The following is a 24,605-nucleotide window of genomic DNA, read 5'->3' as shown; positions in this document are numbered from 1 at the left end:
TAATCAGGCAAGAAGTCTACAATTAGAATAAATTATCCATAATGTACAAAAAGGCTTAAAAAGCGTGCCCAGATAAATAAATACATAAAAAGTCGACTTAAAAAACAAAAATTTGTACACTGGGAACAATTGGAGCGAAACAATGATTTAGTACCACAAATTTCTGAAAGATTTCGATCATAAGCAACTTCCTAAAATATATAAAGGCAACAATTTTCTTATATACAAATAAATAATGATGATAAAATTAACAACAAAACTATGACTAGTCATTATGACCTATGAGAAACATTTATAAACAATTAAAAACTACAGACGTTATTCTAAAAGATAAATAACATTCAATAGCAAGTAAAAAATAAAAAAATAAAATATTTAATATCACCCATTTCTGAAATTAGTTTTTAATATTTTCAACTGGCTTCTTCCTTCGCCGACCTCCTTCAAGAAGATACGACACATCCAACGCTTGTTTGGTTGGCATTTTGCTTAAGAGATTCAACAGGATTTTATTTAAACGAGCTTTTTGCTCTGAGGGGGTCTAAAAATCGAAATGAAAAACTACCTCAACTGTGTTTCTAACTTACTCTAACAACAGGCACATGTACAGGCATCGCTGGGATAACAGTTTCTCGGGATTCGTCATTTTCTTGAGGCTTTCGTCCTCTTGGCTTTATCATAGCCGGATCCAGATCATGAGGGGTGTAAGTCCGTGAAACTTTCAGTCTCGTTTCGAATCTCTCGAAAACGAAACTCTTCGTACAAATCGGGAATTTCGACTTGGCCACTTTGCTGAATAATCGCGCGGATTTATCGACTCGGTATTCACAGATGTAGATGTGTTCTTCGGGGGCGCCGATCGGGCGTCCTTTACAGAAGGTGTTCAAGTCCATGACCCAACAGTGAGAGATTATCAGTTCAACAGGGACTGCTTCGTACAAAGGTACGCGCATGACTTCATTCGAGAAGAATCTAAAATTTAAATTAGTTTAAGTTTAATGAAAAATTTGAATCTTACTTTCTTGTGGGCTCATGATACGTTTCGTGAGGTCTTAGATAGTGGTGACCGTACGCGAACCGTTTTCCAGTTTCGGAGTCTTTCCATAGACGCTCGATCCGGAAAATATCCAACTCCGAGTAGTCAATTTTACCAATTGTGTCGTAAGTGTGCTTGCGATCTGTGCCAGGGATTGGAATATCACGCAGGACGTAGACAGTATCACCTTGTCTTAGTTGCAAATCACCACGTAAAAGCGTCATGTAATATCTACAAAATTTACGACTTAACGCCACGTCTTGCAGAGAAAAACCACAAACCTGTGTCCATGCTCGGTGAATTCATCGAGCGGAATCTCATAGTCCACTTCCCTAGGAACGCATTGCTCGCAGTGATAGCTATCGGCCGCAACATCAGCTTTAACGCACTCGCTGTGTTGCCAGACCATGCAGCGTTCGCACTGAATCATCAAACCTTCGTCACGAGGCATTCCACAAATACACCGAATGATGTCCTCCTCTTCATCTGCATAAGTGATGTTAGCATGACAAGAGATTTAACACAAACCTACCTTTACTCCTACTCTTATTTGAGACGAAGTTCGGCGCCGGTTTCTTTCCCAAAGCGTCCTCAAACTTAGGCAGACTCTGTTGTTTTGTTTCAGCATAAATCTTCTTGAGTTTGATGGCGGCGACACCCACTTCGTTGGTGCGTCCGTAAAAACGCAAGTAATTAGCAAACAAACGATTCATGTCAGCGTTGAAGCTCTCAGGCGTGAGATACACGCCCGTCGCGATGTTCTGCTCAATTGTACTGAGATCGATGGGATTTGTAATCCGTTGGTAGAATTCAGGTACTTTTCTTTTAGATGGCATTGTCATGAAGAATGTGCTCAAGGATTCATTATTTTCATCTACAACACGCAATTAAGGAGAGAAAAACATTGAATTAACTCACCTTTGGCTTTCGTGAGGATGTTCCAAATATCTCTTAACACCGACGCGAGTTTCACTGTTTTATTCAATTCGGGATTGTCTTCAGCTTGGGCTAAGCGTCTCGTGCGGATGTTGCGTGGTTTTTGTAGCGCATTCAAGTGGTTGATGAAGGCTGCACCCTGATTTGTGGGCGTCATCGCCTGTTGACGGGGCACTGCCACGGAGTTTGTAGATCTGTCGCGGAGCTTCTTTACCTTTGATAGATTCCTCAACAAGAAACAGTGGTGTTCAAGAATGAAGCACTTCTGTTGGTGGCTCATCGGTTTAAACTGCAAGGGTGGTAGAATCGGTACCGTTGGTTGTGGCAATGGTACGTCTTTCACGTTTGTGGTTCTCTTCGCTTGGTTTTTTCTAGGTCTTCCCACTCTTCCTGGTTGGTGCTTGGTTTCTTTAGCTTCAACCGGTAGTTGTCGGACTCTTTGTGATTTCCCTCCGATAACTCCTCGGCACATCTCACTGCCACATTTGCACTCTTGGCCCTCCGCTGGGTTAAACAGCGAGAAGTTGTAGTCGTAGGTTAGTTCTTCTTGACCATTGATGTCTCTTAGCGCGAAAAGGGCCATTCGAAATTGTCCATTAACAGACCACTTTTGCATCTCGCAGTTCGGTTGACACGAGTGATTCACAAAGCGCCCATCACCTCCCATTCTGTGCCCATCGATGACCAAACCACCATCCAGATGCAAGCAATAATGATGAGTATCATTTCCGTAGATCGTAGCCATGCGTTCTTTGAATTCTTGGTCTGATACCACCTCCCCGACGTACTCCAAGATGAACTCTCCGGATTTAATGGGGAGTTTAGTGCGCACACCCCAACCCTTGTGGATCAAACAATAAGACTTAAGTTACAATACAACGAAACTTACCTTATCCACAGTCATGAATTTTTCGAGACCTGGTGCCCATTCGTGTCTCTGTATCTTCTGATTATGGCATTTATGACTCGCAGGACACTCGGCGAGGACTAATCTGTTTATGCAGTCGTCGCCACAGTTAGACAGTGGCGTACAGTTACACGGTTGTGGTTCACAAGCCCCTGTCGTTGTTTTGACGTTATAAACGTTCGTTCTGATTTTTCTGTAATTCCACGAAGGCACGACGTCTCTCCCAGGAAGCTGAGAATGATTGTGCTGCCACCACAAATCGTATGGCAACTGAAATGGCAGCTTTCGGCACCGTAAGTACTTGCCGCAGTGATAAGGGGGCGGCAGCAAGCCATAAGGGTGCTCCGAGGGGTTGTAGGTCAAACGAGATTTCGCCACGTTATCATTGCGCTTGATTCGAATTGTTTCACTAAAAAAAAGTCAGTTTTAGGATGTCCCGATTTGATGTGAAGTAATAAAAATTTGACATTTACTCACTCGTCTTCCTTGAAATAGTCGGAGAACAGTCCGGCCGCCAAATACCGCTTCCTCCACCTCGGCGCCTTTTTGTTCTTCTTCATTTCATCTCCCGACGCCGACGCCCGTTCTTCCCTTAATCTTCGTTCAGTGAGCGGCTCAATGCTACTAGCAGGTGACACATCGCGGAGTTTCCGTTTAGGATATCCATTCAAATTATCCACAACCTTTTCAGTACACCGTTTTCTTTTCTTCTTATCTAATCTAGACCTAAGTCGTTCTATGCTTGCTTCCAACGAAAGTTCATCCATATCACCACTATCTCCCCTATCTTCTATTCTTTCGTCTTGAGGTAAACTATCGCATTCGCTCATAACCTCCCATTTCGACATAGAATCTTCAGATTTAGTAATATCAGATCGTTCAGTTCTTTGTATGAATTTATTGTATTCTTCTCCGTCTTTCGGGACGCGATCACAGTTAATCACCGGTTTCTCTTCTTCAGGTTCTTCAACAGCCTCGTCTAAAGTCACAACCGTTTTCTTCTTTTTCTTTTTGACTGTTGGAAAGCCAGTCCGGTTGATGGCTCTGCGTTTTCTTATTTTCTTCTTAGCAGCGTCGGTGGCGCTCTTCGTGATTTCTTGCTTTATCAAAAAATCGTTGACTTTGACCACAGCCTCCAGAATCTCTTCATGAGCCTCGTTCTTCTTCGGCTCTGCAGAGTTAGCTACTACGTTTCGGTTAGATAATCCTCTCTTCATCTTCAGTTCAGAAATAAGAGTTTCTAGAGACAGTTTCGGTTTGAGTTTCGGATGCTCCACAGTCGCGGGAGACGCGCTAGTTTTAACAGGCGGATTTTCTTTCTCTTTGTTGATAATTTCGAGTCTATGGCGCTTCTTCGGAGTAGTTGCAGTAATCGAGTTGTTGTTAGAGTTGGTCTTCTCTTCTTTCGGCACAGCTTCTTCTGCTTTCGTCTGTTTGACGTTGGATTTCCCGTCTGAGAAGAGATAGTGCCGTTTTTTCAACGGCAATCGCTGCTCGTTTACACTTGTGACTTTATTGACAGTTGCGTTGACGTTAACTTTCTTCTTTTTTCTCTCCGTGTGCTCGGTGGTTTTCCGTTTCTTCGACACTTTCTTCGCCGTTTTCATAACTTCGGGGACATTTTCTTTCGGTGGTTTGCTCGAACCTATCACACAAAACTTCACAAAATCCGCGATCAACTTATCGATTTCTACAACAACTTTATTGGGGTCACTATTGCTTGTGAGTGGTTTAAAAATCTTGATTTTGTACTTTTTATGTTTCTTATGTTTGTGCCTGCTGTGCATGACTTTTAAATTTTTTAAGGTCGTGTATTTCACTTTGGTATTGTCTATTTTATTTTTTGAAACTAGTACGGGCCTGTTTTCCACTTTAGATTTAGTTTTATTGTCTGTGTTTTTGTCCGGTGGTTTTATTTCAGTGTTCGCAGGTTTGTGTTTCGGTGGTCTTCCTGGTCCTTTCTTGATTAGAGGTGGTCGTCCGACTTTTCTTCGCGGTGGATAAAGAACTCGATCTGTGTTGCCGTACAAGAGTCGGTCGAATCTGTTTGAAGTCACTGATAGTTTGGTCACTTCTTTAGTTTTAACTGATTTAGATTTGTCGCACTTTGTGTCGGATTTGGTTTTCTTGGTTTCTTCTTTGTTCTTGATTTTCGTGTTTGGGGAGAGAGTGGGTTCGGGGCTTGAGACGTGGTCTGGACTGTTTTGAATTCCAGAGTCTGGAGAAACGTTCGGATCGCCACAGTATTCGTTATTGAGAGATTTGTTTTGGGTTTTAGTTTCTGGAGGTTTGTGGTCATTTTTCCTAGGTCTTCCTCGTTTTCTTTTGACTACGTCTACTTCAGTGTTATTGTTATTGCTATTGTTGTTACTATTGTTATTAATACTAGTTTGAGTTTCACCGTTTAAGAGTAGAGATTTGTTTCCGTCGTTTGTGGGTGGTATGATGGGACATGGTGCATTTAACATTTGAGTTTGAGCAACGAACTGTTGTAATAAGCTATTCGCATAAAGCGTTGATGGATTAGGTGGTGCATGAGATTCAGATTCACTGGAGCTCTCAGTGGTCCTTTGGATTAATGCATTTACTGCTTGTTGCGGTAGTTCCATGTCAGATCCTGACATATCACCTGTTTGTGGCGAACTTTTATCAACTCTATTACATTCGAAGTCGGCGAAAGCATCGCATTCCTGCTGATCTGGTAAAATGGCGGCAAGATCTTCTTGTCTGATTTCCTGCAAGCTACAAGACGCCAAGATCGCTCTATCTGCATCTGATTCCTCCGAATCCGAACTGGAATAGGTAGAACCTCGGGACAAAGGCAACGACGCCGCCATCTGCAACGAAAATATTTACTCTAAGTGCATCAGTTGAAGCCCTATGGGATTTTTAACTGTACGGTAACTTCATACCTGGATCGATAACTTGATATGAATCACACATTTCGCGTGGAAATGCATGCACGCACATTAAGGGCACAGGGAAACCGATTTTTTTTTAGTTCGTTTAGGCGCGTACTTTCACGGCGTCGTCGACTCTTACAACAACTATTTTACATCGACGTAGAGTCGCTTAACCCTCATCGAGGGTGTCCGGAAGGGAGACGGACGTCGTGCATTTGAATTAGATCGAGGGAGACCCGATATCACGCGATATCGTATACATGACGCCAGGTGCAAGCTACAACGAGCAAGGTGTTCTGACAAACGAACACAAAAAGAAAATGCAGGAAAACAACACGAATAACGGAATGTTAGAAAATTTTGGTAACGGGAGTGCGAAAATACTGCACCAAACCGGCGATAACAGCGAATTCTGTGTAATCACTACTGATAAGTGTATAGAATGGAAGGTCTATTGTGGTATCAAAAGCAAACAATTGTCATGAGTGCAATGGTTGAACAGTATCAGCGTTTTTTTTTCAGTGACTGCAATTCATCCAGGAAGGAATCTTACAGTAGAATTCAGTTATAAAGAGTTCGCTGTGCTCACTTGTTCGTTATGTACGTACGGCGGTTATTTTTTATCGTTTCTACTGGGCCATAATTTACATAATAATAGCTTAATATGGGGTCACAGATGTCGACCATCCCCGGCAAAATTAGAGTTAATACATCCTGCAAAATTCTAGAGATCTGTCCATCGCAACAATAAATATCTCATTTATGAATCATGACCACAGATTGTCATTGGAATGAAACCGTCTTTTTTGAAATGTGGTTTCCAAAATAAAATATGTAAATATAATCTTCATTCTTTTTTCTAACCGCAGTGAGACTAGTTCCTTGTAGGCGCCACATTAGCTACTTATATCAAATGATAAACAAAAAACCTGAAACATACGTTTCTCTGTCAACAATTTTTTATACAATTCGGTGTCGTCTATTAAACTGCAGAGGCGTGGAAAATTCTATTGACTTTAACGAATTCTTTCTAGTCATTGAAAAAACAATGTGAATACCCTCAGGACGCTGTTAATTAATCAGGTTTATTGCTTAACACTGCGAAGTTATGTAGACCGCATCTGAGATGTTAATAACCATTTTGTATGGGTGTGAAGTGTGCAAAAACTACAAAAAATAGGTGCTTGTTCAACAAATTACTCGAGTTAAGTACCGAATTATGTAACTGCATTGTTAAAATAATGTCATATTCACACTTCGTCGCGTTTGGTTAACACATACCGAAGCCTTTCTCCACCACGCTGCGTTCCAGTCTAGACTAGACAAATTAACTAGTTGAAGAGATTACTTTGGAAAATTGTTCGTAATGATAACAATAATTGAAAGCGACTCACTATAGCGCGAAATAATGATACATTTCGCGGTTTATTGACTCGAAAACTACCACACATTTACGACATTTTAACAAATTATCAACTGACTTGTGTAACAGATGATGGGTACAGCATGACGCAAACACAAGCGACAAAAAATCTTTCTCAGCAGATGACGAATATGCAGAATATTTCGGTGGATTTCTTCTAGAGGGAGTGAAGACAGTTCATTAGAATAAATGACGTATGATGGGAATATAATAAATCCCGCGTCAGTTGTTTATTTTTGTCCGGCAATTAATGGTGCAAGATGTTATTTTGTAATTATCATTGATCATCTTCTTGCGCTTTGTTCATCGCAATCATTTATCATGATGTTTTTGCTGAGCGCAATTTGCTGCATCCGGAAAAAGTTTCAGACTTGATACTGAAGCTCTCCTAGTCTATTTTGTTACGCGAAAATTGTTGCCATAGTTGGACATCGTCCTGCGAAGAAAAAGATTGTTCGTCTAGAGCGAGTCTTAAGCCTTGTAAAAACAATCCAATAATGTCATCATAAAATAATTGACGATTCGCTTTCGCTTGGAATAGGTAGTTTGCTGGCATCGTGAGAGCCAAGCCTTGGACGTAACGTGTGAACGTGCATTTCGATCGTTGAATTGATTGCTTTCTTGCTTTATTCGATTGCCCATATATGAAAATGTTAGAAGCCAGCGCACGTTATGAAAGTGCACACCTTTCCTTGATATTTATGAATGTGCGATCTAATTGCAGCACAAACCCTTGAGAATGCGACGTAGATAACATCTTCTTATTAACATTTCTTCCGATCTTCAAGACCGTGGCACCTTTCACCAAAGGAAGTTCAACCTTCTTCCCCTTCCTTCAAAGCCCCTGAATTGAATCGCAGGCCCCCAAAAAGCTCCCGCTGAAAAAAGCGACTCAACTCGTTTCGGCAATATATCACCTGTAAAATCAGCCCACGTCGTGATAATATGACGTCTTTTTCTCTCTCTCGTGGTGACATTTTATTTCTTGCGAACAGCATCCGGCTGGAGCAATTAATTAAGGCGGGGTAATGAAAGAGCAATGGTCCGGTTGAGATTCGCGCGCCTTCAGTTCGAGACAACAATGTTACTTGCTGGCCTTGACTTCACCGAGAGGAACGGGTCGCATTTACTGATGCATTACCTCCGGAGCCGGCACTGGAGCTCAATTTCCTGCGCCCGGACCTGTATGGAAATCTTGAAAGAGACGACAGCGGAGCCGGCGGGAAGTTACAAAACACCTGCCATCGAGAGAATTTTATCGTTTCTTGTGTTGGAAGAAAGATAACGACTGGCTATTAATCGATGGGATTACAATCGGCAGGCAGTTCTTAAAATCAATTTCTTTACTTTCGGGTGGGAACGTCGCGAAATGGTTTGGAGTTATCGTTATCGGTGCAATTAACTCGTTGACGATCGTTCAGCTGTTAAAATTTTTTATTAGTTCTGGAAAAATTGCGAGTTGCAATTTGCAACATCAGATAGCGGATTACACATCTGATCACATTACTTTTATAAACGATCATCATTACATCATAGAATTCCATTATTACGATAATTACCAAGATAATTTTCCTCCTAATGGAATGCAGACTTTAATCACGACATAATTTCCGTTTTCTTTTTCCAGAATGTGCGACATACCTCAGTAACAATCACATTAATTATTGTCGCACCCAAATGCCTATAAATCAATGAAATTCCGTAATGTTTCAGAGAAATATCTGCAAGTTTATTAGTCCCCCAAGACCGATTTCATATTCTGAAAGACGCTAAGTATGACATCAATCTGAAATATTTCGTAGCGTTAGCTTGTGAATTTTAATTGGCGACAGGTGATACGTTTTTCTTTTTTAAAATACTTCGAATATCCGCATCTTGCTTGTCAGAGACTCATTTGTAGCAACAAAGTATGAAGTCCAAAAAATGTTAACAAATATGTTTTGCAGTAATAACGTAATTGTTGACATTTCAAATAGAAATGAAAAGGTCACCTGTTTCATTTACATTCAATCTTCTCCGGGACTAAAATTAGCAAACTTTGGGTCACAAACACAATTAAATCGCGTTCTTACCCCGAGTTTGTCATTATTGAATTTTACGATAGAGTACGCTGATAAAACAGGCGCCGCATGCAACGTCGAGACGCACTTAACTTTTTCATTACGTTTTTATCGCGACTGCAGTTTTTACTTGAAAGTCATTCAAAAGCTGACTTCCTTTGTGCTGCGATTGATTTAGCTGTTCTTAACACCTAAAATAAGCCTACAAGCAAACCGATTTTAGCTAATTATAATCAATCTAATTGTTGCAAGTTTTATGGTTTTTACGGTGTCAAATTCATTGCGCTTGAAGTTGCGTGTTCAGTGGTCGGCTGTTTAGAATTTACATCTACAAATTACTGGTTTACTACCTTTATAAATTAACATAACGTCTACTTAAACAAATTTTAGTGTTCTCACAAAATGATTCGGTGGCTAGTAATTAATCTTTTAAAAGATCAGATTTAGATAAATATTAAGAGCTTCTTAAGAGGACCGAAATAAATTAAGATATTAAATTCAATTATAAAGATCAGTTCACCCAGTGGGAAAAATGATTTATTGCGCGCATTTTATGTTGGAAGATATCAAAGTTGAGACAATGCGCAATTTGCATATTTTGAAAAAAGTATAAATCCATAAAACTTGACGAGGTCGAACGAATGAAATCCTAGAAAGTGGTATTTATATCGGATGACATTAAGGCTACCAACTCAGAAGCGATTTGCTACAGCTCGTAGGTGTTAAAACGAACAAAAGAATGTGAGGCAATCAAACATAATCCATTGTCATGCAGTCGTTGTGGTCGCTCAATCTCCCCCTATAAATCTTGCGAGATTCAATGCGAGATTAATGAACCGAAAAATTTCCCAGTAAAAAACGAAACAGCGCTCATAATTGTCGATATTTTACGAGTTTGACATATCTCCTTTATAGTGTGGGATGGCGCGAGATCGGAGGCCGCGGCCTCGAATAATGACATTATACAAGGTCCCAAATCTCTTGTCTTTTCTTCCAAAACTGGCTATAAATTACCAGTAGTTCGTTGGCCACAAACACCGAATCTGCGCTCGCCGATTTACAGAGTTAAGCAGAGCAGAGACTCCACGAAGAAGGGGAACCGAGTAACATTGACCTTGAGATGAAGAAAAAAAAAAAATGTATGGATGCCGGCAGCCGTCTGGGAACGATTTCGAAAGAGTTGTACGTTTGTGATCATGAGGCGGTGTAATTAGTCTCGGAAAACAAAGCACCAGACAGCGGGACTTCCTTCATTACGTCGTACGTCCCTTATCTAGAAGAGGATCAAGTGAGAAAGACACGAGGAGAGAGAGGGGCACCCCAATTCGACCTGGTTTCATTTCCGCCAGCTTTTTAAAGGGTGACTCCCAGCTCATACTGCGTTTCGTTTCAAGGATCATATTTTTTCATCGATCCCAGATTAGCCAAAAGGAATTACGAAGTAATTGAATTGAACTCCAACGAGTTGCCATAATGTTTATACTGGCCGAGTTTTTACTGTACAGACTCAATGTCACCAAGACGTCGATAAGAATCTTCACGTAAATGTTTCATTTCGGTTTCTGCAAACCAGTTCTCCAATCTTTTTTTCGCATTCTCTTAAGTGAGCACGATTTAACATTAGCTTCCCGGTTCCCACCCAATAGAGGCGAACTGGTCAGAAGAAACTGCCACCTCTGCCATTGGATTGTTTACTAAATCTTGTCATGCATGGTTAGAGCATCGCATTAAAATTAATTTCCGATTTCTAAATTTTCCACACACGTAATTTGGCCTTGGATCTGCACATCTTAAGGGCTACGCACTTTTAAGGTTGCTTGGTTTACCACAAAGAAGTGGAAGAATTACTTCACAACGAACCATTACAAGGTCTGCTAATAAATCAAAATTTGGAAAACATGTGAACATAAAAAAAAGGTTGATATCCCAAAAAACCAAGGCCACATTAAAGGAAAACTCTGGAGATAGTAAAGATAAAACATTTATTCTGGGAATGCTAAACGCTCCAATATTTTATTATTGATAGCAACATCCGATGTGCCAAATTTCTGTTTGTTTATCCCAAAATAATATAAAATAAAAAACTGTTTATATTTCGGCGGTATCTTTTTTGAGCATTAGTTGTGCAAGATTATGATATAATTAACACTGATTGTGAGTAAAAAAACCTTTCGGACCTGATACTGGTAGCTCTCCTCCATGTCCTTGGTCCTATAGGACTTGACCAACCGACTGACGTACTCCCAAACCCCTTCAGCTAAGGCGCCGCTGTCCACTGCTGTGGCTCCAACTTCCACGTGCCTCACCATGCCGGCAAAACGCACCAAACAAACACACTCACGCCGGTACCTTCTCACCTCCTACTCGTTACCGAGTTTGACGATCAATTAAAAACGAGGAGGTCGCGTGGCCTACCGGCAACCAACACACTAACGAAGGTTATTGTAAACAACAAGAAGGCGCGCGCGCCACGGTCTTGAGAACAGTAAGCATGATGAATGAAGAAGCGAAGGGTCTTTGGAGGGTGCGAATCAAGTTGATCTTCGCGTTGATGTGGTTTGTTAGCGATGTTGACAGCGATTGCACGGGATGACCGTAAAGGAGCGGTCTACGCTTAGCACCTAACTGCTGCATAATTTGACGGGATTTGTAGGCGGCTCGCGTTAATCATTGGATATTCCGAGACCGCAGATTATGCCGTGAAAGCGACGCGGTTTTGTATGATTTGATAAGGTTTAGGCGGCTACGAACAATAGTCATCCTATTGTTAATGTAAATCGTAAAAATAACAGATCTGAGAACGGGACAAATACAATGAATTTCCCAAATCATTATTTCAGAACAAAGCTAGTACAAGTAAACAAGTTCGTTTTGTTGATATTCATAATCATGAACAATGAACAAGTGGAAAAACAATATAATTATAATATAAAAACAACAAGTAGTACTGGGTAGCTACATTAAAAATATCGGGCGAAATTACTCATACTTTTAGTTTGTTTATTTTTTATTGTAATGTCATGATATGATCACGTGAAACGTAAGTATTGCGAGTGTTTTATGATTATAAAAGTGCAAAATGCAATTGCGTCAATTAATAATTGATGAACATTGTTAAAAAACTAAATGTTCCACTGTAAAGTGATGTAAGATATAAAGTTAGTTAAGGCTAAACATTATGATCGAATAGCTCCCGATTGTAATTAGCCCCATCTAATTTTCAGTTCGCCAAACTCTCCTGTGCGATTATAGACTTGACGTTTTAAATTGTTTACAGCAGCTTCACTGCAAATCCCCAGAATATATTTTTATGTCCATTTAAGCCTTATTTTTAAGTTGATGTGGTTTGCAATAAGGTTGCTCCGAGGGGTTAATCTCTCTGGGAAATCGGTGAATCAGTTTGAGGAAATCAGAGGAAATCGTTAGGAAATGAGAGAAGTCAATAAGAAATCACTCGAAAATGAAGGAAAATATGAGGACATCAAGACCAATTGATAGGAAATCTAAGGAAATCAGACGAAATCACAAGAAAATCAGGGGAAGTTAGGCGAAATCGCAAGAAACTAAGGGAAGGTTGGACGAAATCACAAGAAAACAAGGAAAGATTGAACGAAATCACAAGAAAATCAGGGGAAGTTAGATGAAATCACAAGGAATAAGAAGAGGTTAGACGAAATCACAAGAAAATAAGGACAAGTTGGACAATATCAGAGAGAATAAGGAGGGATTAGACGAAATCACACGAAAATCAGGGGAAGTTAAATGAAATCACAAGGAAATAAGAAGAGGTTAGACAAAATTACAAGGAAATCATTAGGAAATTAGGAAAAGTCAGGTTTAAGCCTTTTTTGAGGAGTAATAACCCCTGAGGTTCCTGTAAACAATTTGTTTAGTTTAATCAATAGCGTCTGTCCGTTGTACATCTTTTCGATGAGTCGATGTACAGTGAAATCTCTCTTAAACGGACATCAACGGTGCCCAAAATATTGTCCCTTTAAGAGAGGTGTCCGCTTACGAAAATAAATATTATACAGGATGTCTCAGAACGCTCGCACTTCCTCTTAATGGGAAATTCTCCATCAAAATCTGAATTGATTGCCGTATAGCAGGTATTTATAGTATTCACATTACAAGCATTTAAAGTTGACCATTCCCAGCGCATTTTGTGCAATTTAAGGAAAATTTTTCGCAGGTAACGCTGCAACAGAATGCTATATAGCGATTTATGAGCTGTGATTGCCCAACTTAAAGTGCTTGTAACTTAAAAACTGTAAGGGCCTGAACATTGAGCGATACGACAATCAACTCAGATTTTGATAGAGAATTTCCCATTAAAAGGAAATGCGAGCGTTCTGATACACCTGTATAGGAACAATTGGCATTTCCGTGGCGAAAAAATTGTAATGCTTATGGGAAGTGACCGTTAGGTGTAATGGCGGTTGTAAAATATCAAAATGTATGTAAAATCGTACTTTTCCGACCAATCAATTACAATATATTTTTTTACTTCATACCTCATACTGTCCAGACAATCTGAACTTGACTAAACCCTTAAAATTAAGTTGAAATAGAGCCCGGAACGAGCTTAAACAATGAGATTACTTAAATAAATCTAAAACTAAAATATGTACAAAAACTCTCTGGAACGAATGATAAACTACTGAATAAAATTGAACCCAAAGATAATTGGAAGAAATTTATGTAAATTAAGTAAAATAACTTTGTTTCATGTATAAAAATGCCTCTTTCAACTAATTTTTAGTGCCTAAAAACCAGTTTCCGCGGAATCTGAAATGTGGTGGTAGCCCTGCCTCCCTACCTGTCTCTTTGACATCTAGAGGTTAAATATTAATGGAAACATAATTATGTCACTTTTGAAAAGTGCCTCATGTCAAAATAGATTGGTAACGCCGTTACCAACATGTTGAAAATCCATAGGCCACTTTTTTCGAGCATGTAAACGAGTTTATAATAACCGTTTTTTGTATCATATGGCAAATAGATAAAGTATATTGTGTTATTATCAACATAAATAAATACGTTATGAAGTCACAATATCAGTTTGATTACTCATTACCAATTTTTTGATGTTTTTTTCTACTAGCTGCTTACCTTTTTTGTCTTTCTCTGCCTAGTTCTAGGCCTAGTACCGCTGGCCTTAACTGGCGACACTGAAGCCTCCTTTTTAGTATTTTTTTTCTCGTCCTTTTTATCGGAAATTTTAGTTCGTAATCTCGCGGCACTTCTCCTAACAATATTATCCTTGGCACTTTTCACGTTTGTCCTAGTAACAGGACCTTTGGCAACAGCCAAAATCTCTGATTCACTTTCAGAGTCTGAAGAACACACAGAGTCTGAAGAAGAACTACAGTCTCCATTTTTCGTTTTCGTTTCAGTAGATTTGCTCATTTTATCAGCAGGTGGACTTCCTGATGATTTTCTCACTGTGGCAATTGTAAGTCGCAAGCCATTAGTCTGTGAAGTAGTCACAGAAAACTCCGGTGAAGAACTCCGTGACGAAGATTCTACACTTGAAGTAGAAGAGTCGGAATCAGAAGAATCACTTTGACTGGATGATTGACCGCCTTCGCTGCCTGAATTCTGTAAATTTTACAGATAAAAACCGTTTGTACAGGTTTTTTTGACTTACGCTTGACTCAGGTTCAGAGTCGCTATCACTGTCGCTGTTATCATTATTTTGAGACGTGCTCGAAGGTTCCACAGTTAATCCGGTACTGAAAGCAGCCATGTCCACTGTACTGGGTAATTCTGATTCTTCGGGTTCCTCACATGGCTGGTGGACCACCGAAGACCACAGTTCTGTTTGGCTTGTACCTTCATTGCCTGCCATTTTTTCACCTACGGTACAAACACGTCGTTTATCAAGCGCTCTTCAGTTGCATTTTTAAACAAATCAATATTGGCGCCAAAACAAAAAGAAAAAAACAAAAGATACGCCATATTACTTTGATTTGACACGGCACAAAACCGTTAACAATAACACCATTAATTCTACAGGAAAAAACATGAATTAGCCTCTACAGAAAAAGCCGCTAAAGTACAACCGCTACTTTAAACATAAACGTACATTAATCGTTGCTAAAAAAGTCTATTTCCATGTTTATGTTCCACTTTACAAACAAGATGGCATCCAGATGATTATTGGTTCGCATATGCGAGATTTTTCATGATGACCACCTTTGTTTTTCGTCACTTTTGCCAACAACGTGAAGATCTGTCACAATTTAACTTAAATAATTGGAAATTACACAATAATGGCTTTTAAACTGTTGAAAATGTTACATGATACGAATGTCAGTTGCGCAACAGCGTCTTGGCAACACGTGCTACCAACATGGTGAGACGAAAAGTTAAAGTTACTAGAAAAATTTGACACCTGTCACGGCAGATTTCTAGAAATTTATAGGGGCCAAGAAGGGCTTTTATTCCAAATATTACATTTGTCCGAAATTTTTATTTTTGTCTAGTTAAAAATCTGATAAAATATCACAAGTAATAAAAAGCGTATAAGCGTGTTAATATAAATTTTTTGAACGTATAATGAGTTGCATACTTTACAGGCGCATTTAGTTTTTTAACAGAAATTTAAAATACCGAAATTAAATTCCACTATCGATTTATTATTATAAATTAAACATTTGTTATATATTATTTTAACAAAACATTGAAACAAATAAATTTTTAAAAAATAAATACGGCGCATCCACCATTTTTATCTAAAAAATAGATTTTACTTTAGATTGTTGTGACTTCGTTAAACTGTTTTATTGCACTTTGCTTTATAAAAAATTGTTTAAAGACTTCTGTCCAATCTTTATTTTCGCAAGTTTTAGTTTTAAAATTCCCATTTTTTTTTTAAAGTCTTATGGAACTGAATGAATTGGAAAATTACAGTTTCCTCTTTTGATTAATAACATTAAAACACAATTGTCTTCAAAACTACATAAAAAAACTGTACATTGTTATTTGCTTGTCTAAGGAAGCTCTGTAGTGATTTTATTAAAAATAGTTCATACAATTTAGTACTATTTTCATATACCCTCCGTTAAGCTATAGAAAATAATAAATGTGAAATTTCAATAAACAAGGCATTTCCTTTCATAAAAAAACAAAATACTATTCTTAATTATTTTTTTTATCAGTATCGGTGTATAATAAAAATTTCCGCATCCGATTTGGAAATGGACTGTTAACGCATTCAAAACGAATTTTGTATTTTAATATAATAAATGCCACTTGAGTGTTAACCACCAAGTTTTACTCTTTTATGGTTATAACTATTAAACAAATTAAACAGAAAGTTTTAAATTTCGAGCTGGTTCTACAAATAAAAAAATTGTAGATTTTTGTTTTTGCTCTAAAATTATGCGAATTGGTCCAAGCAATAAAAGCCCCTTGGGTGTTAAGTCTCCCGAATTTCACTGCTTTATCATCAAAATTGTCGAAATTGCAGAAGTTTTATTTTTTGATATAAAATTATGTAATTCAATATACTTAATATTAAATTTCAACACTTAATTTCACTGCGTTTTCGTTAAAACTGTCAAATTTACAGAATTGAAAAAAATATTATAAATTTAGAGTTTGTCTTACCAATACAAATTCTAGAATTTTTGTTTTTGGCTTTAAAATTATGTGAATTGGTCCACTCAATAAATACCTACCTCGTGAGCGTAAAATCCACGGAATTTCACTGCTTTATCTTTAAAACTGCATATACCCAATTATGTCAGTTTGATACATATTTTTTATCATGTAATTTAGGTACCTATATTGGCAGTTAATTAGAATTTATTATTAATGATAAAATATAATATTAAATATTTCCATTTTTGGTAGAACTCTTGTTCACAAAAGCTCGCCTCCATGTGTGTAGTTTATCTCTTCCTCAATAGATGCTGTGACTGTTAAATTTTCGAGCAACAGAAATACATTTTTTTTTAAATTTTGCTCTTATTCCTTTGTACCTAATTGAAAACCTCACAATTAACAGAAGTAAAAATATTTTTCCAAAGATTTTATTGAAACTAATTATTTTTCTCCACACTTCACAGATCAACAAAGTTGACCTAATTATTAAGAAGAAAGGAACTTGTTTTTCAGTAAGTAAAAACTTTTACTTCACAAATTTTAATTGGCATTGAAAGAGGTAAAAACATTGAGTTTTTCTGAATTTTAAAATCATGTTTTATAATTTGATGTGATGTGTGATATTTACTGCGAGCTTTTACCTAGTTTATACTCTGACTTTGTAATTGAGTCTTCTAACTCTGTAATTTAGCTAAGTTGCAATAAAGTTTGCTCAAGGTGGTAATGAAACAGTGGGGATACGGTTGTCGTAATATGACACCTTAGCTGCTCAAATTGATAATGAATTTGAAATCAAGACGATCCTCTCAAATAGTTTTTATGTAATTTCAATATGCGAGAAAAATTACAGCACGTAACAAACAATTTACATCGACCACGGACGACAAAAGTTCAAACAAAACTATTTGCGCTTGCTTTTTCTATTAGACGCGACTCTGATACCACGCTTGTAATAATAAGTTGCAAAATTACGGCGCACTGTATCAGTTTGTGGGCTAATTGTTAGAACTAATGGACTTGGAGGCGCAGTCTTGAACTCGTAAGTCATAGTAACAAAACTAGTATCAAACTTATTTCTATACCTCTGGTTTCATAACTCTTTGAATTCCCTGTCGCATTTCAAGCAACTCTTTTATAGATAGATATGTAAATCAGAGCACATTTTTAGACGAAGGACGAAGTTGGATGTGTAAAAAATGAAGTGCCGTCTGTCAACTTCATAATACGCAGCAAATTTCTCCGGGAAAGAGTTTTATGTAGTCGTTATGTTAAGTACCTTCCGGATTTGTGTCAAAAGACCGAGCTTACCCGCCAGAAAAAGACTCGAGTTTCATCTACTCCATTAAACTTAGTCGTAATTAAATGAGTTAATTTGTTGTTAATTGAAACTGCAAATAACAGATAAACTGCCCGAAACTTTAAAAACTGCCCGGTGCAACGAAACGAGAGAGCATCGTGAACCACAACAGGTGCTTTTGTAAGCAAAGCTTTGCGGTTAAGTTCAAGGTGACACGCGCAGGATAAAAACTTTATGTTTTAAGGCGATGTATAAACGCTCGGGGATTTTATAAACGGTGTTGCTTCAACAAGCTTTTGGGAATGGTGGTAATGTAATAAATTGGAGAAATTTGTGGGGAAAATGAGCGAGCTTTCATAATCAGTTTAAACGGTTGCGTTTGACTTAAAAATATCTAGACTTCTGTGGTGGTATATCGGTTTTGATAAGCACGTTAGGACCGGATTTGTCAAAGTATTGCCTCTATAATCCCGTGCCACGAGCTTTATGGAGAAGGTATTTAATTAAATGTCACGGTTGAGCTTTACACGAGAAGAGTTGCCAGCAATCGGACGAGTTTTGGATTTAATCAAGTAAAAAGCGGAGATACCAACAGCCTTCAAGACAGATGTTGACAGTTTTTTTTCGGTTATAAACTTCATAAATTACACGCGTTTGATGAGGTATAAGTAAATATTTCTAATTTTACTCATTTGAATAATAGATATTTATTTAAAGAGCATATGACGAAGCTATTATTGCACGAGGATGAGAATTCTCAAGCCGCAGACGAGTTTGACAATATGAGAGTAAAATTCAAGTTTTTATCTAGGACCACTTATTGACGTAATTATGACTAATTTAATTTTTAGATCGCGGAACGTGTACAACAATTTTCAACTTGTTTCCTTCAAAAAAAATGAATATGTAAATTGTTCAGTTAAGTTTTTGCAGACGAATTTCATTATTGCCTTGCACTAGAAAACATAATACAGGGTCTATCAGAACTGGCGGACCAAAATCATCCCATGGATAAATGATCTTCTGCAGATAAAGAGAAAATTGTTTAAAAAAATCCATTCTTGTTGGCTTTTAAAATAAGAACGGTTTTAATTGACCAATCGTGTTGTAGATGTAAAATTACCTTAAAACATATATTTTTTACCATAGAAACCTATTTAATTGTTGCAAAAAATAATTGACTGTTATGTCATAACAAAGTATTTCTGACAATTAGACAGTCATTCCAAACGTTGATTTGTGGTTTCATTGTATTTAATAATTAATTATGTTTACCCCGGAAGAATATTTTGATATGGTCTTGTTGTATGGAGAGTGTAATCGCAGTGCAACAGCTACTATCCAGCAATACGCACTTCGTTTTCCAAATAGGGAACAGCCTAGCCGAAATGTTATTTTAAGATTAGTACAGAGAGGAAGAGAATCTGGTAATTTAAAAGTATGCAGAAGGGAGGTTGGGGGTGCCCCAAGAACTGCGAGAACCGTGGACAACGAGGAAGCGGAAGCGGAAACGAGCATTAGTATTGTGGCCAGAAATCTTGAAATGTCCACCTCTTCTGTTCAACGTATTCTTAAAGACGAACGAATGCACCCATTTCATTATACTAAAGTGCAATGTCTTACGCCGGAAGATTATCCTCTAAGAGTGGAGTTTTGTACTTGGCTTCTGCGGGAACATGAAGCAAATGAGAACTTCGTCAAAAGCATATTGTTTACAGACGAATCTTGCTTTCAAAAAGATGGATTTTTCAATCAAAGAAATTTTCATGTTTGGGGGCGAGATAATCCGCACGTCTTCAGGCAAAGTAATCCCCAGCAAAGATTTTCTGTCAATCTTTGGGCTGGAATTTTTGGGAACGCCATAGTAAATTGTTTTGAGAACAAGTTATACGCAATTATAAAACATCACATTCTTTCAGGTTGGCCCGTACGAATTTCCCGCCAGACTCAACGGCCAAATTTATACAAATTTTTTAGTTGATGATTTGGACATGCTGCTAGACAATATTCCTCTACAAAGATTAAGAAATGTTGACATTAACAATATTTGGTTCCAACATGATGGATGCCCAGCACATTTTGCAAATGTAACTAGGAACCATTTAGATGTTAGATTTCCTAATGCATGGATAGGCCGCGGAGGCCCAAGACGTTGGCCCCCCAGGTCGCCAGACCTTACGCCCTTAGATTTTTTCCTTTGGGGACACGTCAAGAATTTGCTGTACCGAAATATGCCTGAAAATATTAACGTGTTAAGAAACCGCATTCAAGAAGCATTTGCTTCAATAACAGCTGAAATGGTCAGTAATGCTAGGGGAAGTCTACTGAGAAGAGCTGCTCTGTGCATTCAAGTGGAAGGAAGAAATTTTGAACATTTACTTTAAAAACTATTTACCTATTCAAATTTATACCGCTAATTCATTCATTTTTGTTATTTCTGTATTCATTTACTAATCTGTTTTTCGGATTCTGTTAATTTTAAAGTTTGAGTTTATTATTTCATTTTGTTGGTCTTAAAATAAACTTGTCAATTTTTATGAGAAGACGTCACCTAAAAAATTACGTCAGTGTAACAACAATGCAAAAATATTTAAGATGCATCCATAGTTACAAATAAAGCAGGAAAAGCTAATTTTCAGGTAACTTAACATCAGCAACACGATTGGTTAGTTTAAATTGTTCATTTTCTGATCACTATTAAAGATGGATTTTTTTAAACATTTTTCCAATTATTCCCAGAAGATTGTGAATACATCGTTTCATTTTGGTCCGCTAGTTCTGATAGACCCTGTATAAAAAAAATATTAAATAGTCGTAGATAAATTATTGTACTTTCTAAGTCCGACCAGTTTTGTGCAAAATATAAAGCTCTAAAAATTGAGTGATCCGAGCATTACAACTTAATCACTGTCATGTATAATTTAATTAGTGGCATCTCTCTATGTGTACCGCCTACACTGAACTTCATTAATTAATTATACTGCAGTGTAATATAATTTGGCGAAAAACCATTTAGCATATCCAAAAGTTGTGAGTTGATAAATTTTCCGCCTTGTTAGATTGGTGCTCGGTCGATAGTTCTGGTGCGACCCGATTTACTCACCTATAAATACTTCCACTTGCTCGAATTCATTTGAGCCAATGAAACAAATTGAAATCTTTACCGCTTGTATCCGGTGGATAGTTTTACTTGTAGACAATATAAAATCGTCTAAACTAACTTCAAGGGGCGTGACTAGAATCATTTATCATTGTTAAAGGGTCTTAGTCGTCTTTTTTACAAGATAATCTCGGCAGAAAATGAGACTGCTAAGTCGACCACCTTGAGATAACAGATTCTAAGGCTTTTTACAAGGGGTAATGAACGATAAATTGTTTGATGGTAGAGCAAACGGAGAGAGAAAATAAACGGCAATTATCTCATAGCTACCGATCTTCAACACATACATACATTTACAACGAAAAAATTTTTAGATTTGTACGTAAAATGCAATAGAACTTTTTATTAACAACAATAACTTAGTAAAAAACAACAAAATCTAGCAGTTAACAACCTCAGTACCACTTAATTGGTTCTTGTTTCTTTCCCAGTAGAACATGAGTGTTCACAGGAACGGGAACAGCATAAGGCTTGTAGACTAGATATGGATGATGCTTCTCCACGATAATCTTCACTGGTTTTTCTTTATAGACTGGCACGAGCTTCTCTACCTGAATAGGAACCTTTTTCTCAATTTCCTCAGGCACCAACTTAAAAATGGGAACTGTAAATGGATGCTTCACTGGAATATGAACCGGGTAAGGTTGAGGCACCGGAACTTTCAAAACCTGAGGATCTGATAAGTGGAGTTCATCATTGATATCTTTTTCTTCAGTTTGAAACTCCGGTCCTTTGAAAGCTGACATTTTTAATCCAAAACCGCCGGAATTAACATTCATTTCTTCGTTTTTGAAAAGATTTTCCAAACTCTGCTTCACTAGTTTTTCTATTTCGCTGGTTTGGTCCGCGTTTAGATTACTAAACTGCCACTTTGGTTTAGTTTCGGTTTGTTGCGGAAGAGAGATTTCAGTGTCTTGTTTCTGCGTTGGGGTGGGGTAGTTTGGGACAATTCTTGCACTTACCAGGGTTGAAACTGCGATTAAGTGCAGACATTGGGACTGGAAATCACACAAGAAGTTAAGTAACTCTACTCGTAACAACTTACTACTAATGTGAAGTCTCTGTTCATGGTCACTGTTTGATGAACTTGGATGGACTGTTGATAAAAATAGGAGAAGAACACTTTTATACTGACAGATAATTAAAATTAGCAGTGAAAGGTAGTTTATCAACGAATGTATGTGCTTCTTCAGTGAACATTCAAGTTGATGGATTTATTATAGAAGTCAACGGGGGTTCTAATAGAAGATTTAAATAGGTAAAGACGGAGGCTGAACCAACATTGTTCATTGAAAACAGTCATTTCTTTGTTTTTTCCTCCGGGGACAGTTTCAATGCTCCACATCTGCAGCGATAATTCATTTGCGATGTTCATACTTGCAGGCTTTCTTCTCGCTAATTAAAAACAATTAACAAAAGTTAAACAGTAAAACTGTTTTGGCAGTATCATTAAACTAATAATTTTCTTCAACAAAGTCGATTTAAAATGTTAATGCGGACTTGATGCCAACTGATAAGGACTCAATTATTCAAATTGTAAATTTTTCTCTTGTACCTCATTTAAATACAGTTTAGTACAATTTGTTTTCACTTGATGAAAGTCAAACATGAATAATGCGTTTCCTTTGGAGATTATTTTAATTGTATTAAAAGTTTTTCCTCATACATTTTCATCTAGCGAATGCGTAATTCATGCAACAATGCGTGTTAACTGATTTGTGCAGTAAAGGCGAGAGATGAAAATTAACATAATAATGCGTGAGAGTTATGAATATGTAATCAGTGTTAAAAGCAATGTTAATGTAATATGTGTTCATTATTTATTTACAATTTTGTAATGTCACGAGGTGGATTTGGGCATGCTGAATATGAGACGTGAAATTAGCTTACTGAATTTGAAATTGGGGCGAAGTGTCTTTGAAACATGTTATTTAACAAAGCGGGGATTTTGCGTTCTTTTGTAACAAAATAAGCAACACTTTTGGTAAAAAATGACCATATCTGGGCTGAGAAAGCCGTTTCTTTCGCCTTTCGCATATTAGAATGTCTATATATTTGCTTTAAAAATCAGGGAATCAGGGGTGATCCCAGATTGAGTTAAGGCACAAGGGTGAAAATATAAAGGCGATTTAGGTGAGCAAACTGGATTTTCATGATACTAAACAGATTTCACTACGTCGTTTTATTTCGAGCTGCCTTAATTAAATCCATTGATTTTTCAAAGAAAATTGTTGATTATTTGGTAAATGTTGACATTTTTCTCATCAAAGATGAAACCTGACAAACGCTAATGAGTTTTGCTTTGCTGACAAATTGAGCGTCTTTTTAATGAGTTAATTTATACATAAAATGCACTGTAATGTGGATAATGGTATCTGACAGTCACGCATATGTCGGAAACAGAAGTCATACAAGGATTATGCATAACACGGATTTGTCGTGACTTGAAACGTTTTAAAACTACACTTGTTACGTTACAACATGGACACTATATTAAATTATAATTTATCATTTTAGAGCAGAAAGCTCACTGGATAGAACGTTATTACACGTGGATTCTTCGGCCTGGAAATTAATTGCTTTTTGTATAATTCGTCGCCGTTGGAGCAAAGACGGGCGACGAAATTGTGTACATATTTTTGCGAGAACAAAAATGTCTTAACGAAGAGAAATAATCGAGTCAGGTGGTGGAATTATTAACGATTTGTTTGTCATTGTTCTGACAATGGGTAGGTTAAGTTGTTTTGTTTAGACAGAAGTAGGAAACAGACGATTTATCATTCCGAGTATATTGTTAGAGAAAGAAACGAGTGATATAATAATTTTTGATTATCACGGTTTTATATTGAGGTATTTCACTGATAGGTAATTTACAAAGTTCTGTGAGTTGCAATGCGCATAACGACGTATATAACCAAACTATTGTTCCCAGAACGCCAATTAAACAAACTTGGATTCTCACAAGAAGTTGCTAAAATGTGGAGGAGACGCCAGAGAGGAGAATTTTTCAGTTCAAACACATTTTAAGAACTAAACTATAAAATATTCTCACAAGATGTATGAGCTTTACTTGATCTGTATAATTAAAAAATTTCCAGATTTTCTATTAAATTTCGTAGCGCTGTTCTACATCAAAAAAGTTGTGGGCGTTTTTATTTATAGAACTCTGTTTTGAGTTAAAGGAAATTCTAAATTCTGATGCCTAAATTAATAAAATAAACGAGTTGATTTTATATTGATTAAAACTGGTGAATGCGCCGGATGCATCGGAC

General features: G+C 37.4%; 2 protein-coding genes across 4 annotated transcripts; both read right to left on the bottom strand.

Moving 5' to 3' along the window:
* Positions 1–24: 24 nt before the first annotated feature.
* ash1 (histone-lysine N-methyltransferase ash1) lies at positions 25–15,638 on the bottom strand. Of its 3 annotated transcripts, XM_088040058.1 has the most exons (11): positions 15,354–15,638; positions 14,916–15,124; positions 14,378–14,866; positions 3,357–5,716; positions 2,862–3,288; positions 1,955–2,813; positions 1,569–1,910; positions 1,318–1,522; positions 1,019–1,267; positions 588–972; positions 34–541 (listed from the first exon to the last, which is right to left on the bottom strand). In XM_088040058.1, exons 2-11 carry the CDS (start codon positions 15,114–15,116, stop codon positions 398–400), a joined length of 5,661 nt encoding a protein of 1,886 aa, XP_087896184.1. In that variant the 5' UTR covers positions 15,117–15,124; positions 15,354–15,638; the 3' UTR covers positions 34–397. The 3 variants fall into 3 exon arrangements, with proteins under 3 accessions (XP_087896185.1, XP_087896186.1, XP_087896184.1); XM_088040059.1 differs by lacking the exons at positions 14,378–14,866; positions 14,916–15,124; positions 15,354–15,638 and adding an exon at positions 11,443–11,574 and having other exon boundaries at positions 25–541; XM_088040060.1 differs by lacking the exons at positions 14,378–14,866; positions 14,916–15,124; positions 15,354–15,638 and adding an exon at positions 5,792–5,943 and having other exon boundaries at positions 25–541.
* A 6,090-nt stretch (positions 15,639–21,728) lies between these two features.
* Positions 21,729–22,402, bottom strand: LOC148173100 (uncharacterized). Its single transcript, XM_088040120.1, has 2 exons — positions 22,379–22,402; positions 21,729–22,331 (listed from the first exon to the last, which is right to left on the bottom strand). Exons 1-2 carry the CDS (start codon positions 22,400–22,402, stop codon positions 21,729–21,731), a joined length of 627 nt encoding a protein of 208 aa, XP_087896246.1.
* Between the last annotated feature and the right edge of the window lie 2,203 nt (positions 22,403–24,605).

This window comes from Gnatocerus cornutus, chromosome 6 (assembly GCF_029298725.1).
Source record: "Gnatocerus cornutus isolate USDA-ARS CGAHR chromosome 6, icGnaCorn1.1, whole genome shotgun sequence".
In the NCBI taxonomy this organism is placed as follows: Eukaryota; Metazoa; Arthropoda; class Insecta; order Coleoptera; family Tenebrionidae; genus Gnatocerus; species Gnatocerus cornutus.
The sequence above is the reverse complement of the archived record's forward strand: the minus strand, read 5'-3'. Positions and strand labels throughout refer to the sequence as shown.

Bases quoted from the DNA above. Each gene is read 5' to 3' on its own strand.
- ash1 (XM_088040058.1), bottom strand. From the start codon at position 15,116: ATGGCAGGCAATGAAGGTACAAGCCAAACAGAACTGTGGTCTTCGGTG. The intron at 5,717-14,377 runs GTAAGCAGCTAG...TTTTCGTTGCAG, and splicing joins GGCAGAGAAAGACAAAAAAG to ATGGCGGCGTCGTTGCCTTT. The intron at 973-1,018 runs GTAAGATTCAAA...TTTAAATTTTAG, and splicing joins TATCATGAGCCCACAAGAAA to ATTCTTCTCGAATGAAGTCA.
- LOC148173100 (XM_088040120.1), bottom strand. From the start codon at position 22,402: ATGAACAGAGACTTCACATTAGTA. The intron at 22,332-22,378 runs GTAAGTTGTTAC...TGTGATTTCCAG, and splicing joins ACAGAGACTTCACATTAGTA to TCCCAATGTCTGCACTTAAT.